The sequence below is a fragment of the Lepidochelys kempii genome, chromosome 15, assembly GCF_965140285.1.
Source record: "Lepidochelys kempii isolate rLepKem1 chromosome 15, rLepKem1.hap1, whole genome shotgun sequence".
NCBI classification, from domain to species: domain Eukaryota; kingdom Metazoa; phylum Chordata; order Testudines; family Cheloniidae; genus Lepidochelys; species Lepidochelys kempii.
Genome location: NC_136394.1, coordinates 17,976,802 through 17,995,723, shown reverse-complemented (window position 1 = coordinate 17,995,723; position 18,922 = coordinate 17,976,802). Strand labels below are relative to the sequence as shown.

The following is an 18,922-nucleotide window of genomic DNA, read 5'->3' as shown; positions in this document are numbered from 1 at the left end:
GAGGCAAATCGCCTGGCATCCGATTTTGAGCAGCCAGACACCAGGGCGATTAGAAGAGCACAGAAAGGCGTGCTGCGCATCAGAGAGGCTTTGAAAACTAGTTTTATGACTGGCCAGGCTTCGGTGTGACAGTTGTGTGTGTTTCTCCTTGATGCAAACCCACCCCCTTTGTTGATTTTAATTCCCTGTAAGCCAACCACCCTACCCCTTTCGGAATAATGTAACTTGTTTTGAAACCATGCATTCTTTCTTTATTAATTTAAAAAAAAAAAGAGATAACGGACAAGGTAGCCCGGGTGGGGTTGGGGAGGAGGGAAGGACAAGGCCACATTGCTTATTGTAGCCAGACTAAAAATCAAACCGTTTGAATGACAGCCTTCTGTTGCTTGGGCCATCCTCTGGAGTGGAGTGGCTGGATGCCTGGAGTCTCTCCCCCTCTCTTCTCCCCTTTCCCCCATGTTCTTGGGCGTCTGGGTGAGGAGGCTATGAAACATGGGTAGGCGGTTATACAGTGGATGCAGCGGGGGTCTGTGCTCTTGTTGGCTTTCCTGCAGCTCCAACAGATGCTTCATCATGTCCATTTGCTCCCCCATTAGCCTCAGCATCACGTCCTGCCTCTGCTCTTCACGCTCATTTAATTCTTTCCTGGCCTCCGCCACTGAATGCCTCCATGCATTAAGCTGTGCCCTATCAGTGCAGGAGGACTGCATGAGCTCAGAAAACATGTCATCCTGAGTGCGGGTTTTTTGCCTTCTAACCTGCGATAACCTCAGGGACGGAGATGATATGGAGAGCGTAGAAACATTCTATGCTCTACAATTCTGGGGGGACTGTATGGTCACCTGTGCTGCTGAGTTCGCCACACTGACCAAACAGGAAATGAAATTCAAAAGTTTCCAGGGCTTTTCCTGTGTACCTGGCTAGTGCATCGGAGTTCAAAGTGCTGTCCAGAGCACTCTGGGACAGCTCCCGGAAGCCAATACCGTCGATTTGTGTCCGCACTACCCCAAACTCAACCCAGAAGGTCGATTTTTAGTGCTACTCCCCTCGCTAGGGAGGAGTACAGAAGTCAATTTTAAGAGCCCTGTAGGTCGACGGAACGGGGTTGGTTGTGTGGATGCAGTCATTTTTAAATCAACCTAACGCTGCTAAATTCGACCTAACACCGTAGTGTAGACCAGGACTTAGACTCAGACTGACTTACACACCCTTACTTGGTGTCTGTGTTAAGTGTTGCTCTGAATTTGGCATAGGAGTTTCGTGACTTTGGTGGGGAGTGAAACATAATATGGCTTTGATGAGGCGTTCTCTTGGGTTCTCTTAAGGAGCTATATAGTCCTTCCATGTTCTCGCTAGATGTGATTAGGTGAACTTGTGCTACCCAGCCTAGCATCAAATGGCTCAACCCCAAAAATGAACAGGGTTTCTTAGTGTGGAAATTATTTTTTTCCCCCTGCCTTTGAACTTGGGGCTGCAAGAGGATCTAACAAAACAGCCTTTCCCTGTTTTGGTTTGGTTTGATTGGGTTTTTTTGCCTCCTGTATTACTGGAAGTATTTTAGCACTTGATGAAATATGAAGCTCCATTTCCTTTATTAAAATGAAGAGCCACTTTCTTAAATGGCAAAGTAATAATAAAGACTGAAATTGGATCTATAACTTCGTGAAAAGAGAGAGGATTGTTTTAAAGGCAAATCATGCATGGTAATACCATCCATTGTTCTCTTGCTGTGTGCTTTGTGTTGCTTAACTCACTCCGAACAAAGAACCCATAACTGGAATTGTAAAAATAATCCAAGCATTTAAGTCAAAATTCAAAAGGCCTTTGGGAATTCCACGAAAAGGTGTGTCTTTGAAATAGTGGTTAATGAATTATCTAAACAGGCTCAAACATCCTGGCCCTATTGAAATTAATGGGAGTTTTGCTGCTGACTGCAGTGGGGACAGGATTTCACCCTTGATGCTCTTGTGTTTAAAACTGAACCAAAGTTTCTTTGAGTGCCAATGTCCACTGAGCCGAGCTGGTTTTCAGTCTTTGAATATGTTTTCTAGCAAGCAGGGGGGTTATTTTCTAGTTGTACTTGTAAATTATAAATAAAGAAGTTGCCCATGATCCGTCCATCTCTCATTTTATAAACAAAACAAGTTTGTAAGTGTTAGCTTATTTGAACTTCAGCAGTAGGACCTCTCAAAGGCATCTCTACGCTAGCACAGAGCTCATACTGATTGGGGAAATGGTTGCACATATGGCTTAAGCATATTAAATTAAATCAATTTGAAAACCATATTGGAGCACCCACATTTCTGCTCTGCAAGCGAAGTCAGATGGCTCAGCCACTCTAATGGGAATCACGCACCCCCTAGCAAGGACTGAACACAGTTCTGAAACAAGGTTGTAGTATAAATTAAAAACTGTGTAATGCTCACTCAAACCAACCTGGTGGATATCCACTGGGTTTTAAAAGTCCCATTTCTTCCCTCGGATAAAACACATGCAGCTCCCATCAAAGTCACTGGGAGTTGCAGGCACTTCCATGAACAATAGGATTTGGCCCATAATTTGCACAACTCCCATCAGAACTAGCTATGGGGACAGCACTAATTTACACAAAGAGCCAGGTGTCTGCCAGCATTTTAACCATTATCTCATCTAACCCTGCTCAGAAGAGTTCTAGATGACACAGTGGCTAAAACCCTGGTGGCCAGCAATTGTCTTACACAAGAGATCTTACTGTTGCTGCAACAGTGGGAAATTTTAAGGAAGAAAGCCAAATGTAGACAAAGCCTGAGAAAGAGTGGGAGTGTAAAGTCATGCAGTCACAAACTCTCCATTTGGAGAAGAGCCTACAAATGGACCAGACTGTGATATATCCATTGTAATGGTGTAAATCCAGAGGAACTCCACAGAAGTCAACAGATTAATGTCAGTGGAGTTGACTGCACTCGAATTACTGTCAGTTTATACCAGCGTAAGTGAGATTAAAAAAAACTGGACCAGATGTCTCTAGTTATCTGCAGTTGTTAGATGGGTCTTTTGGAAAAACTACATCGGGGTAAATAAAAGTTTGTTTGGGCTTTTGTTGTTGTTGTTCAGAGGCTTGCAGGAATGTCACAATGGCTTGGCAAGTTGGTTTTCATAGTTAACCTTTCAGAACACTTCTGTGCTAAACTCTAAGGCTATGTTTCATAGCACTTTCCTCGGCAAAACTTTTGTTGGTCAGAGGTGTGGGAAAAAAAAACCCCTGTCGGACAAAAGTTTCGCTGACCAAAGCACTGGTGTGGACTGCGCTATGTCAGTGGGAGATGCTCTCCTGCCAACATAGCTACCGCCGCTCATTAGGAATGGTTTAATTATTCTGGTAGGAGAGCTCTCTCCTGCCGGCATGGGGCAACTACACAGGAGACCGTACAGCGGCGCAGCTGTAGCGGTATAGCTGTGCCACTGTAAGGTCAGTAGTGTAGACATAACCTAATGGAAACTGCAGAGTCTTAATGTTCCTGAAGCGGGAGTAGAAACCTAACCATTGTGTCACAGGGTTAATAGAGCAGCAGGAGAACTTGGCTTAAAAGCTAATGAAAATAAAAGCATTTCACAAAAATACTTCCCTCTTAATAAAGGCCACCCGCACTAGGGATTATTGGAAAATTTCAGAGAGGTAAATGGTTAATTTTATCCAAAGTTCTCTCTCTTCTTTAAACCCCAAAGAGACGGGCAAAAGAACCCCCCAAGAACCCTCTCTCCCCCAACACGCACGCACACGCACACTTGGGAGTTCCTTACAAGAGGCATATCCTGAGGGCTTTCTTTAATGAGCTGTCTCCTTCTGTCCAGTGCAGAAAGGAAAATAATAGAGGTAGAGACTTTCCTTTGTCCCTGTGCAATTTTAATCTGACTCACTCTTTTTCTTAATAATCTCTGAGGATTATAAAAACAAAACCTCTTAAAAATTTGGTCCTTAATTCTTTTTTCTCTCCCAAACATCATTTGTTCTTTTATCATGTTGCATTTCTTCACCAGTGAATCAGCTGCCTTTTTCTATTTAACAAAAGTGGGAAAGAGGGGGGGAAGGAATGGAGCTTTCTTTGATTTGTTCAGCAGCACAAGTGTTCCTTGGCCTTTTATGCTAAGGAGTGGATGTGGCTCTTGAACAAATTGGCCCTCCTTGTTTGCTGGCCTAGGCCATCTTGTTATCCAGCCAGCTGTGTTTTGATCTTGGAGGGCCGTTTGAAGATTAAATTGAGACATCTTTTGTTACTATTAAGTGCAGTAATTAAATCAGCTCAGTGTTATTTAAGTGTGGAAAATGTCGCTTCGCTGGCCCATGGGTGCCTGAAGTTGCCATTAGACAGCTGTGTTGCTTCCAGTGCTAATGATGAAGAGGTAGGCAGAAAAGAGCCCAAGTGCTCTCTAAATAATTTTCAACTCTTTTCTGAGTTATGCCAGCTCCCCCCTTTTCCCCACCTTTTCATGTGGTGCTTCTTTCTCCCCCTCTCTGCACACTTCATGACAAACGTCGTTTTTGAAAGTAAATTCGAGCTTCTGCAAGCGGAGAATTGAAAGTACACTTACCCAAAACGAGGAGCACTGTTGTTGAACGTGAGCATGTGGAGTACGTGGCAAGGTAGCTGAGTTATCCAAAGGAGCAGCTGCATCTCCAAAGGGAAATGCTTGTTGACTGTGAGTTTACAAATTCTTGGCTCTGTGAATAATGTAAGAAGCTTTCCTAGCATGAAGAGTACAAGGTAGTCACTAAGGGCTGGTCTACACTGGGAACTGACATTGGCATAGTTACGTCTCGCAGGGGTGTGAAAAATCCATACAGCTGAGAGACATAGTTATGTTGACCTAACCCTGGGTGTAGACAGCGCTAGGTTGATGGAAGAATTCTTCTGCTGACCAAGCTACTGCCTTTCAGAGAGGTGGATTACCTGCTGGCATGGCCAAGTCCAGCAAGGTAAGTCAGTCTCTTCACACCTGGGTAATAGTAATGCAATTTAACATGAAACCTGGTTTAATGGTCAAGTGACAGCACCTGTGAGATGATCTAAGCTCTACCTCAGCCTAGAGGTGACCTGGTGCTTTCGGGGGGAAGCAAGTTCCCCTTAAACAGCCTCCTGTGCCTTCTGCTTGCTGAGCTGATTGTTTTAGAAGAAATCGTAGAAGGTGATGATTGCAATTGGGAGCTGGGGAAAAGAAGCAGGAAGAGAAAGTGAGATCCTCAGTGGGAGAAACAGTCCTTTAGAGGTCGAGTGCATTTTAATGCTGGGTTAAGTGGGGATGCAGCATTGTTTCATTGCTACTAGTAAAGCTGATTACTTGTGTGGGTGGGAGGGTGGGTGTAGCTTAACTCATTCTTTAGAAGCCCCATCTTCTCCTCCCATGCCCATGTGCACACGCTACTGCTCTTGTGATTCCTAACCATTATGAAATTCAGTGACTCTAGCCTCTTAATATGGGAGCAGCAGGCTTAGCAGATGAGATCTCCCAAGGCATATTATAGCTACAGCTGACTGCTAGCACAGAATTGCACACACCCACAAGAATATACTCCACCCGCACTACAAAGCTGGCTTGTTAGTCTATCCTCCCAGATATAAGTGGATGTCAAGCTTCCATCTTCAATAATACCACCCAGCAATATTGATTTTCATCACTTGATATGCTTGTGTTTTACAGTGTGGGAAGGATATTTGCATCCAACTGGTGCTTTTTCAGCAGTGATGAGGGGAGAAGTATGGCAGATGGGTGGGGATGGGAGACTCAGGAACCTGATAAATCTGTTTTCCTTACCTTGTTTAAAATAGCCTGTTAAAATTCAGCAGCCGCACCTCCGATCAGCCTAATGGTGTCTGCCATGTTGCGAGAATGCAGTCATTAGTTGGTCCAATTCATGCACACTGAGGTAGGCGGGCAATGTGAATGCAAAGGAGCTGGAGAGAATAGAGGGGGTGGAGTGAAGGGGGGGGATGCTTGGTAATACAGTGACAATGAAACATACGGTAGTCACACTGGAAAACTTTCTCCTTCATTAGCAGGGATCTGTTGAGTTTCTGCTCACATTAGGGTAATTAACACAAGTACAGATTGTTGAACATCTGTGCAGTTTAACTATATGGCCGGTTCCCAGGCTTTAAACAGGGTTGTGAGGAGCCAAATGCAAAGCAGTATGAAAAGCCCACACATTATTCATTTTACTGAAATTAGCATTTCTGGATGAAAGCTGATGTTGCAACACGTCGGCTATAAATTTTCTCTGGTCTATTGCCAAGTTGGCTAATGATCTGAGATTAGTGTTTGTTAATAAATTTAAAAAAAACTTTGTTACTTTTAATATTCTGGAGGGGAAGTTCCTATTGCCTTTTTTAAACATGTGTAGGTGTATTATATCTAATATGCTCCTAATGATCTGCGATGAGAACCCAGGAAGTAATTCCTGTTGCAGCCTCAGTTAGGGGATGATTTTGGCTTGATGGCTGCATCCTTTTTTTAATATATTTTTGACAAAACTGCAGTTCTCATTTCCCAGTCTTGTAAATTTGCCCATGAGCACCACTGAGCTTGTGGTGTGCTGTGAATATGATATGTTTAAATATTTTTAAAAAATCTCTGTGCAAGAGTGTGTTGTTTGTGTTCTATACTGCCATAGGATACTCCCTGCTTCACTCTGGATATGTCCATACACAATGTATGTGTGTGGCTACATCTCTTGATGCAGAGGACTTGTCTATATGGTGGGGCAATGCGCACTTCAGGCGTGTGATTTCTGAAGTGCATAAACTTTGTGCGTTTTAATGACACTGCGTTAAAGCGTACTAGGGAACCTTTAGTGCCTACCAGCAGGGTCTACACAGACCAATTAATGTGCAACACATTAGTGTGCTCTAGAGATTGCATCCACGTCGTTCACATTGTCCCACAGTGTAAAAAAGCCCAGAGATATAAATAAGTGTATCTATGGAATTTCTTCCATATTGTTTATCAAACAGGGCAGGTGTTTTGCCCTGGCATTTTGGAGCAACCTGTTTCCTCATGCTTTACCTTACCAGTTGAGAACATCTGGGACATTGTTGCTGACCACCTCTAGATTTTTATGACTAACAGAAGTGTATTCTCAGCAGAGGTCCTTGACTCTAAAATTATCTTCTCCAACTTCGTCCAGCGGAATCAAGCATTGCTGGCCTTCAGGCCATATAACTTGACAGACTTACTCCTTTTTTTTCCATGAGGGGATGGGGACAGGTCAGCTTTTCTTTTATGGGATGATTAGGGTGCTTATGTGCCTTATCTGACATTGTCTTAATTTGCAGTAATATTTTTGCTTGTGATTTTAGATGTTTTTTTTTTCTTTCTGCGTCTAGAGAGATTGTCATTTGGGAGAACAACACACACACACACACACACACACACACGTTCTTCATCACAGGGATATTTAAACAAGTCCAGTCTACTAAATCCATACATATTCTCTCTCTCTCTCCGTCCGCCTGCCCGCATAACTCTACAGCCTTTTCCCCAGACTAGAAAGTTAGAATTGCCATGAAACTGGCTCATCCCCCAACCTAAAACTCTAAGGCAAGCCAGAACAACTATTTGGACTGTATAAACTGGAAAATAAATTTGAAAAAATTTAAAAGTCATGAGATCAAAATGGTGAAAAGGTCAAAAGTTGTGGAAATATATTTATTAAAAAAACAAAACAAAAAACTTTCATCGTCTTTGTCCCCCTCCCCACAATACACAAAATTCAGCTAGTCACTGAAGTGGGAATAAAATTTAAACCAGGCTTTGTGCAGTCATAACAGTGAGCTGATCAGGACACAGCTGACCTTTGCTAAACCCCCTGTTTAACTCTCCAGATGTCATTAAAAGATTTTAACTTGTGGAAAGAAGGGTACTGACCACCCCAGAGGAATTAAAACACTTGTTGAGAGTTCACTGGTCTGTTTCTTTTGTGTAGCTGCAGTGGTGTTGCTGTGAGCTCCTGCTGTCTAATAGCTTCTCATGCAGCCCAGAGTTTAGCTTCGCAGCATTTAGGGTTCTCAATGAAATTGTGTCAGTTCGTCCACCAGCTCTCCCACACAAAGTTGTCAAAGGTCATGGATATATAGATATATATATTAATAAAAAGGACTGCTATGTCAAAAATGCAGGCATAGAACCCAGTCCTGCAAAAACATTAACTTCATAAGTAAAATTACTCATGTGCCTATGATGCTACTAATGCTCAGTAGTTTAAGTATTTTCAGGATCGGGCCCTAGGAAAAGATGTGCTCTTTGCTCTAATAACGCCTTGTCTGCGTAAGAAAGTTGTGATTTAAACTGCTTTAGTTAAACCAGCACAAAAGGCTGTGTGGACATTCTTATTTTGGTTTGACTTAGCGTAAGTCAGTTACGAATTGTGTTAAGCCAATATGCTCAACTTTTTCAGGTTGGGCAACCCCTTATTCTAAGTCAAAAAAAATTATGCCCCCTCCTCCCCCTTATGTATACTATATAAGTATTGTTGATAAGGATAAGACCATATAATTTATTGTTGTGAGTAGTTGACCGAGAATACTTGACTTTGAAGAACAGTGAGTTGGGGAGCAAGATTTTCTTTGCTTCAGATTCTAAATACAATTTTCAGTGCCTCTTAGTCTCCCTGAAGGAGTAGTTGTGGCACCTTAGAGACTAACCAATTTATCTGAGCATAAGCTTTCGTGAGCTACAGCTCACTTTGAAAGCTTATGCTCAAATAAATTGGTTAGTCTCTAAGTACTCCTTTTCTTTTTGAGAATACAGACTAACACGGCTGTTACTCTGAAACTTAGTCTCCCTGGTTGCTTTCCGTGACCCCTCCCTTGAGGAATCACGGCCCACCAGCTCAGAAACACTGGTTTAAACTCAACCAAAATAAGTCCCCCTTAAATCAAAATAAAAGGTTTGCCCCAATGTAACTAATCTGGCTTAAAGACCAATGCTTCTTTCTCATGTAGTCAAGGCCTAAGGTCCTTTGAGACCAGCTCCTAGGTCATCATGCCAAAAGAATGGAGGGTCATGGCTCCAGGGTTTGAGAGAGAGAGAGCCAAATCAGCTCCATGTAGATACAAGAAAGTACTACATGAGGAATTTTGAAAATCAAATATGACATGACTATACTAAGAACGACAAATCTATCTTGACTTGATAGAATTGAGTATTCCCTTGAGTCTTGTCGCACTACATCACTTGTGTCTGATGGGGACATTCTGTCTCATGAACGTAACTTCAATACCTGCTTTATTGATACCTCATATTCCTATGTCAGGATTTCTCCACCAGTGAGGCTGGCCTTTCTAGGGAATCCCAGCTTCTCCCAGGAAAGATGCAGCCAGTTCAGAAAAATGTGTATTATTCAAAATAATAATAGTTCCTGGGTTATTTTCATTAAAGATTCAGTAAAAACCAAAACCACCTATTTGAACATGTGGGGAAAATCGTCCTGCAGAAAATTAAAGGGCTGCTCTTTCTGCATATCTATTGCCAAAAATGTAACAAAATAAGCCTTTATTTTCTCCCTCAAAATCTTTCCAGAAAGAAGACAAATTTCAGCACAACATACTTTTTAGAAATGTCTGCCGCAGAGTGGGCCAAAATGTTTATTCCATTCCTGAAGAGAGAAATATGGCAACTAAACGGGTAAATTGTCTTTAGAATTTTGCATCTTGGAGTTAGTGAAACTCTGTGGCTCATGAAGTAGAATGAAAAACATTTCATTGTTGTCCTGCATCATAAAATGCAAATGGCAGGCTCAGGTACAACGAATCTCCACTTCAATTACTTTATGCAAGAGATTTCCAGTGGATATGTCGTGCGCTTATGACCCAAGTACACAGGATAGACTGAAGCTGCATTAAAAACCTTTGCTCTCAAGATGTCATTTGAAAGTATCCTCAAAGTTTCCAGTGCCATTTTGTTTCACCTGTTGTTAGATCAACTTCTGCTAGGCAATATGTTTTTCCTGTCCCCTGATTCTTTCATTTATTTCTTTAGATTGAAATAGCTAAGATGCACATATCCAGTACTTTTAGGCACCCTAATATACACTAACAATACCATTAAATCTCACCAGCATTAAGATAATCATTTTAACATGAACCCAGCAAGCCACCTACAAAAACTCCTTTCTGCCCTATCGTCATCATCTAGGAATTGTACCTTCAGTCTCCTCCATAATTGTTGACAAACCTATAGCACAAATGCCATTTGAATGCATTCTGCAAGCATAAACTAATCCCACAAACATGGGGTTGTAATTCTCTCTCCGTTTTACGGATAGGGGAATTGAAACAAAGGTTAAGTGACTTGCCCATGGGCTAATGTCAGAGTTGAGAATAGAACACAGAAGACCCTGGCCCCCAGTTGTATGTTGAGACTGTACCTCTTTCTATCTGGATGTGAAAAATAAAACAGAGAAGGGCAGGCACTGCTCTGTGTTTGTTGTGATAAGTGTATGTACAATCCCAAAAGATATTTGGACAGTGATGGATATATCGCTGTGAAAGTATAATAGCAAGGAGAAGCTAAAATGGTGGTGGTTGTGCTTGCTGATGGACACAGGAACAAGCAAAGATGTAAAATGAAACCAGCAGTGTTATCAGCGTTCATCAACCTCTGTGCCAGCCAGCCTATTTGCATTCTCCTGTCTGGGAGTTGGAAGCTGCCATGGAGCAGTTTATATTCCAGCCTGCTCTGGCCTTGAATTATGCATGACCAATTTATCATGCCCCCAGCTGAAAAACTAATTGTGTCCCTGGGATATATTTACTAGAAATTGTAGTTTGCTGTGCTGGGGTCCCCAGAGTGTCCGGCAGAGCAGATGACTGGAAGTTGCAGCTTTTTCAGAACAGGGCTCTTGGCTCGGCATAAGCCTGGAGAACACCGATAGATTTTCACTCCTATTTCCTTTCTGAGGGTTTTTCCCCTTCCTTTTTTAAAATGTACTGCACTACCTCCAGTTGGCTGGCATGAGCTTCTCCAGCAGTGTCAAATATTGAAAATCGCAGGAAATTGGTTCGGGAAGAGGGAGGTATGCTGGTAAATTAATCACCAAGTTCAGTCTGTCCTTCCTCAGTTGTCATGGGAAGAGGATGTCAAGGAGTTACTCACAATGAAGGAGGCATTGGTAACATGATTTCTGTAGCAGAAGAGCCTTCTGGAATCTTTTGCTTCCTCTTTATTATACATCTTGTCCAGTATCATCGAATTCCGTGTAACAGTTTACAACAGACGGTGTCTCTGAGGATGACAGGCATTGTGACAGCTTTTATCTGTTTTGTTTTATTTATAACTGCAAGAGCAGATAAATTCTGTGGGCCTGACTTTCAGAGATGCTGCGCAAACTTTGAAAATCGGGTCCTTTCTTGGGGTGTTCAGAAATTACAGTGCCTGGGTGGAATAGCAGTGAATCCACACCAGTAAAATAGAATTCAATGTGTGTGTCCTCCCCAGATGAAAGCTGAAGAAAACTATTTGTGAGGGTTCTAAACTGGGCTGAAAGAGAAGTGCTGTCAGAGATGTTTTCTTAAGTAATTTCAGGCATGTATGAAGTGGTTTGAGGCAACTCTCTCTGCAACAAGAATGTGCATGATGACCGAAAAGAAATAGAGACGTGTCCATTTTCTGGTACGTTTCCAAATGCAAAGGATGTGCATAACATCTTAAAAACGTCCCTTTTTCCATTCTCCTTCTTTTTATTTATATTTCTGTTTTCCAGTAAGGTCTTAGGAGAAGATTCCATGAAAGTAAATACACACCTTGCTACAGCGTAGGGCAAGCAGATTTGCATTATGGTAAAGTTATGCCATTTCATTCTGGTATGTGTAAACACATCCCAGCTAGACTTATGGCTTGGCTTTTATGTTTCTGTACAGTGACCACTGCATTGTAATAATTAATTATTTGTTCATGATAGTGAGCGCTCTCCTGCCGACAAACACGTGTCTTTTAGCAACATGGCTGTAGCAGCACAGCCGTATAGCTAAAAGCTGCGTAGTGTAGACATAGCCTTTGTCTTCACTCTAAAAAGAAAAAAAAAAGTGTGTTTCCATCAAGGCAGCTAACTCGAGATTGCTTTCTTAATATAAAATCCTCTGGAAGACAAGGTACCAATAGTTTTTACCTTCAATTTAGCTAATCAAGGTCATTCCCAGGCTGGGAGGGTGGGGCGGTGCGGGGTTTAGGGTTGAGCTGGACTAGTTACGTTGAGGTAATACCTACCTGTGCCTTCTCTCCACTAGGATTTTACAACAAGTGAGTTGTCTCAGGTTAGCTCTGTTGATGTAAACACACACTTCTTTTCTTTTTTTTCTTTTCTTTTCTTTTCTTTTCTTTTTAATTTACAGTGAAAGCATAGCCTGGGTTTTGGGGGGGGGGTGCGGGGGGAGAGAATATTAGCACCACAGTGTTATTACCTAATAAAAATAAATAAGTAATTAATCAGGTGTCAAAAGTGACAAATGCCAACAAAAGGAAAGGAGAGGGAATAGGATATCATTAAACCTTCAGGGATGCTCTGTGGCTCCAATTGTTTCAAAAAAAGTTCCATGTTGCAGTTTTAATGTGTCATTTTTCTTTGTGAACAAACAAAGGGCCTGGTGAGTTGGGGAAGGATAGGAGAATTATAGGAACTTGGTGGTGAGGTGAATGGAACCAGGGAAATGTGTCCCCGGAGAGCTGTAATTTTGAATGCGTGTAGGATGTGTTATTTTCTGTACTGCATCCCCTCTCTGTTGGAGGCTGTTTTGTTCTTTGTGGATGGAGTGTTAATATTGTTAAGTTTTCAGATTTCGCAAGGGCCATGGAGCATTTTGGATTCAATGTAGAAAATATTCATGTCCCAAGTGGTTCTGCGGCTTCTTGTTCAAAGAGGCTACATTGTTTTTTTTTAAATAGGAAACCTTGTAGAGTGTGTCAGTAATTTGCTTTCCTGTTGGACAGTGTGGCATTTATGAAATTACTGTGCTTCCAAGCAGAGGGGAGAGTGCAGAGAAGGCGAAATGGGAAATAGAATTGAGAATGACTCTCTTGTACTGTACAGTATTAGTGGTGGTGGTGTGGAAGGAGGGGTAGGTAGGAGAGACGACTCAAATTGCAGTTTCTCCTGTGATAGCATTTTCAGTTATAGCCAGATAGGCGTCTGTGGATACTTTTGCCCTTTCATTATTCAGGAATGAGACCCATTAGTGAGTCCAAGTTAGGGCTCCTTTGCTGGCGGTTCTAATACTCTGTTAATGATCTTCCAAGGCTTTAAATATCTACAAATGTGTATTCACAAGAGCTTGAGGCGGCCGGCTGGACAGACAAATTGCAGCCCTTGCAGCAGAGCCACCCAAAATTCTGCTGGAGACACCTTCCATGTTATGTTGCCTTCCCAGTTCCTGTAAATGTCTTTTACGTGGTGAGAAAAAGAGCTACTTTATTCCACTAAGAAGGTTCAGAAGGGATGATACCCCTCCCCGCATAGTTTTTCCAAGGAGCTAATCCCTATGGAAACTGACAACCTCTGAGCAGCTCTAACGACTTTGCTCCTTGTATTTATTATTATTATTATTATTTTATTTATTTATTACCACCACCCTTTTGGCTTTGCTCTTTTCTGCAGTCTGCTGCTCTGCTCTTCTCGAGCTGCCTGAGCTGCAGCGTGCTGCTTGGATTTCTCCCCAGATGCTTCTGGCTGTGAGCATCAGGAGCCCTAGAAGGATTGGGGAGAGCCGGAGCTGCTTTGAGAGGCAGATCCAAGGACTGTAGAAAGTAGCAAACCAGGTGTGGCTGAGGGGAGGACTTTACCAGATCATGAAAATAGTTTTGTGGAAGGCTCAAGAGAATAGAATAAAATAGAGGGCCTAATGCTGCTAGTCGAAGAGGGCTTTCTAAGGCTATGTGTACACTGCACACTTTACAACGGCACGGCTTTGCCACTGCAGCCATGCCGTTGTCAGGTGCGCTGTGTGGCTGCTCTTTATCGCCAGGAGAGCTCTCTCCTGGTGACAAAATAAAACCACCTCCAAGGAGGGGCTCCTACTGACGAAGAGCTGTCCACACCAGTGCTTTTCATCGCTAAAACTTTTGTTGTTCAGGGGTGTGTTTTTGCAGACCCCTGAGTGACAAATATTTTAGCTACGAACGTACTAGTGTAGACAAAGCCTAAGAGAATACATCTCGTAGTTCACTACCACCATTGCCCCCTCCTCCAGCTCTGCTCTTTCAGTTTCTTCACCCCTGGATTTCCCCTCTCAATCCTTTCTCTGTTTTCTCCTCCTGTTTTCTTCCCTCCCCCTGTAGCCTATGTATTTTGAAGTCATCATATCCATGTATGTTTGCACACATGTAAGTACATATAAAAATGGGTTCTGATCAGTATAGGAGATTTTGCTTGTGTTTTTTAAAAGGGGAATTTATTTACTTTTTGTGCATTATTCTAATTTGAGGTCCAGAGTGGTTAGGGAAACTGCTAACAGCAGCCATGTTTATTTATGGTTGCTGCTGCCACTGTTTCAAACCAGTATGAGCAAAGTCTGCTAACGACACCATACTGGCTTGGGTTTGTGCCACTCGGGAATTTTTCCTGAGGGGTTGATTCCTACATCCTTAGGATTACAATATGTCTCTATGCCAAGATGTCTCTGTTATCTCTAATTACATAGCCATCTTCCTTCTAGTCAGGAATGAGAGGTAATGAAAATTGAAGGTGGGGGGAAAATATGTTTTCCTGGTTAAAATATTGAAATATCAGAGGTTTTGTGCATACAATGGTTACAGCTGTGACCCTCACTTACAGGGCTGTGAAGGAATTTTAAGAGGAGTGCAAGAGAATAAACCTCACGGCTCAAAGAAAGCCTTAAACGTCCATCAGAAATGCTGCAAGTATTCTGAGGCTGTTGAAAGCTTTCCAGTGTTGGAGTCTTTGTCTCTATCCATCACAGGCACTGCAATCTTTGTGCCCCCAGCTTCAAACAAGGACTTCATGCTGTCCTTGCAATCTGCCTTTATGCAGCGGAGTGTGGAGGCTTCTAATTACGAGGCCGAGATGCACGGCGGGTGGGGAGGCGTGCTGTGCCCCATAGCCGTGCACCTGATTATCCATTGCTGAGGTCGTTAGAAGGGTTACTCCTGAGTTTAAGCCTGCTCCACAAGCCCCCTAATTATAGGCTGCTCTGCAAGTTGCATTAAAAAGAAATTGTTGAAAAGACAAAAGACAGAATAACATGTCCTCCCTCATCTTCCCCCTCTCCCCCTAAAACACACACATACACACACTCCCCCACCTCTCCCTGCTGGGCCCAGAGCTACTTTTCACGCTTGAGTTGGTGCAAGCTCTGATAAAGCCATTGAAAGATGCAGCAGGGAGACAGAGCGCTCCCAGGGATAGAGGGAAGCAAAAGAGGAAGCCGAAGGAAAATGACCCCCTCCCAGGTAGATACAGCCAGGCGCTGCTTGCTGAAGGAGTTGTCCCACAGAGCAGAATTAGAGAAGAGATTAACCGTCCTTTATTGTTTTGTTTCATGTCCTAGGGAGCAATGTAATGTAGTTTCTTCCGTGGCGAAAAGCATGCTCCTTCCAGCTTCAGCTGAAGCTTTGGGAAGCCTGGATCACTATAGATAACACATTCAACGTGCAGTATCCCTTGCACATACTGCTAGTTCTCATTTTAATCTCTTCAGACATTAAAAAAAAAAAATCCTAAGCTGTGCAATTCAGTGACATGATTGTTGTGCCAGTTGCAGTGCAATTTCCGAATCCAGGACACGCGCACATCTACTCTCACCTCACAAATGATGGTATTGTGTGTATCCTCCATGAGTGTGTGAAACACACCACTACAGACACATTGATGTTAGATTGTGGCGTTACTCAACATGCCAGGACAATAGCATCTCTAGAATATTAATAAAACTAAAGATGTATCTATACTCCAGTTAAATATTTCCTGTACCTCTTGTTGTGATTTTAAAGTTTAGGTGAAATTTTAGCCTCATATTCAGATTTTCATGGAGACATCTGCTAGGAGGAATGGTCTGGGGTAGAATGCTCCATCAACTTGAAGAATTTGAATAATTACTGTTATTTAGTCCTGAGGAGCCCAAGTCATGGAGCAGGACTTCACTGTGCTAGGTGCTGTACAAACACAGAGAAAAAAGACGGTCCCTGCCCCAGTAGCGGACAGTCAAAGTAGAAATATTTTAGGAGTGTTGTTATCCTTAATTTGATGCTTCTTGCTATGGGAGGAAAAGGGATTAGATAATGGCTACGTTTTACCGAGTAGGAATTGGTCATCCAGGTACCTTAAAGTGGCTTTTGCAGTCTCAGCCAGGATTTCTATTTTTTCATTCTGAAGGTATATTTTAAGCAGCTCTTTCCCCGGTCCTTAAGAGTTGTGTTGGTTGGAGGGCTGGAAGACCAACCAGAGATCTCTATATCAGAATAAGCATAGAAATTTCTGGATGCTTATCTGAACCAAACTTTACAAAACTTTTGAGGTTCCCATGCTCCTAGTTTTTAGTACTCTTAAAATGTTATGGCAGGTTTGTTGGATGGTTTTCTATGTAGTTACAATATAGGGGATGCTGGTTTTTACTGCATGTTCTTGTATGCGATTTTACTACATTAATGTTGGGGTTTGGATGTATTTTTGTCGTTGCCTGGGTAGCCAGAGAAGTAGGCCAAGCAATATTTGCAGAGGAAAATGCGAGAATTATTAAAGTTTGGGAATCACATTTGAGCAGTTGAAACTTGGAATGTGTAGCATACTCCATTTTCCTGTAGGTTTTGATAAACCTTGACACATCTTCTACTTTATGGAAGTGACACCTTATTTCCTCTTGACTATCATTGATTTAATTTGATATATTGCACACATAGACTTTAAGGTCAGAAGGGACCATTTTGATCATCTAGTCCGACCTCCTGCACAACGCAGGTCACAGAATCCCACCTACCCACTCCTGCAATAAACCTCTCGCCTATGTCTGAGCTATTGAAGTCCACAAATCGTGGTTTAAAGACGTCAAGGTGCAGAGAATCCTCCAGCCAGTGACCCGTGCCCCACGCTGCAGAGGAAGGCGAAAAACCCCCAGGGCCTCTGCCAATCTGCCCTGGAGGAAAATTCCTTCCCGACCCCAAATATGGCGATCAGCTGAACCCTGAGCATGTGGGCAAGACTTACCAGCCCGATATCCAGGAAGGAATTATCTGTAGTAACTCAGATCCCATCCCATCTAACATCCCATCACAGGACATTGGGCCTATTTACCACGAATAGTCAAAGATAATTAATTGCCAAAATCATGTTATCCCATCATACCATCCCCTCCATAAACTCATACGCTGGAATTTGCTGTGATCTGTGGCACCCTGCAGTGAGTGGAAAAGGCTGACTCAGTTACTGCTGCTCCCCGATGATATTGTTACTACACTTCCATTTGGCAAACTTCAGTCTTTGTGCAGGGCAGAGCCACCTCTTCGTCACGTTCGTTAAGGCTTTGGCTAATGCATTTGAAGACAAGGGACACATCACACTGGCAAGTAGGTCCCTACAGCATAGCTGCATGCTATTTCTGTATTCATTGACATATCCCCGTGAAGGGATAGCTCAGTGGTTTGAGCACTTGCCTGCTAAACCCAGCGTTGTGAGTTCAATCCTTGAGGGGGCCATTTAGGGATCTGGGGCAAAAATTGGGGATTGTGCCTGCTTTGAGCAGGGGGTTGGACTAGATGACCTCCTGAGGTCCCTTCCAACCCTGATATTCTATGATTCTATGAAGCACAGGGACAGGCATCAGGTACAGGGTTAAATACACTCCTCTGTGAGTTACCTTGTGGTTCATCCACATGGTTGTATCCGTAGGTGTGGCCTACCCACATTCCATCCATTTAACACAAGACTCTTTCTCTATCCAAGGTAAAGTATTCACAAACCTTTGCCACTTCTTTCTTCCATCATCTGCTGCATCTCTCCTCTTCCTTTTTTCCTTCTGTTTGCACCTCTTTCCTATCCTTTCTCATCCCCATCACAAAAAGAAATATATACGTGTGTAAATACGAAGATATTTTCTCACTCTGTCTCTACCACCTCCACCCAACAAGAGGAACAGTTCAGAGCTGGCTGCCATCCCACTCAGCTTCTGCTCAGAATGCTGAGTGAAAGTGGCCTTTGTGCTTTGGCATGATTAAATGTGAAAGGTATCAGTTGCCTTGAAATTTCAAAGTGAAATGTTCATGTCAAATGGTATTTTATTGTCTCACATTTACTCCTCGTGTTCTCATTGCATTTATGTTTTAAGAGAGCTTGAACCAGGGCAGTAATCTTGTCTTAAGTCAGGTTCAATAACAGTAGCTGGTGTTTCAGTCAGTAAGTCCCATCAACTTCTGGAGCCTCCTTTGTTGTGCACATTGTAGGTAGTCACAAGTTTCTTTCTGGCTTTTTGATTTTGGTTCCATAGTGTGTCTGTGCCTAAACTGGTGTAGGGTGTGTTCAGTTTTCCATATTCAGTTTCTTGGTTTCTTCATTCCCATAAGGCCATTGCACTAGTCTGCCTGTTGTCAGTTTCTAGCTGGAGTGTACCTATGCGTGAGGCATTCCGTAGTGACTGGAGATAGCCTCCAGCTGTGTGTTGCTGAACAGTCTCAGGGTGACTGACTTCCTCATTTTATTAGTTTGAAAATAAAATAATGTAAATCCAAAACCACTGAAGATAGAACTGGATTTTATTGTGGCAGTTTTCAAACCCCAAATGCGTGCAGGAAAACTGAGCAGCCATTTGCACTGAGCAATAGTTTTGTCACTGGAACCCATTTTAGTGAGTGCAGTGTTACCTATTTTTGAAAAATACTGCTGTATTTCCACCTGGACACCTGCCAAAGAGAGGTGGAAGGGACCTGAGGTTAACATCCCAGCTGAACAGTG

The 18,922-nt window shown here is 42.7% G+C and overlaps 1 protein-coding gene across 12 annotated transcripts in view; it reads left to right on the top strand.

The window, feature by feature from the left end:
* Positions 1 to 18,922, top strand: part of FBRSL1 (fibrosin like 1) — a 763,476-nt gene that overhangs the window by 646,984 nt on the left and 97,570 nt on the right. Inside the window, exon 1 of one of the 12 annotated variants that reach the window (XM_073313639.2) lies at positions 9,289 to 9,657. The exons of the other annotated variants lie outside the window; for them this stretch is intronic. Within the exon in view, the coding sequence (XP_073169740.1) occupies positions 9,643 to 9,657 (15 nt within the window). The 5' untranslated portion in view covers positions 9,289 to 9,642. Of the gene's footprint in view, positions 1 to 9,288; positions 9,658 to 18,922 lie in introns of those variants that run through there. 12 annotated transcript variants of the gene reach the window in all.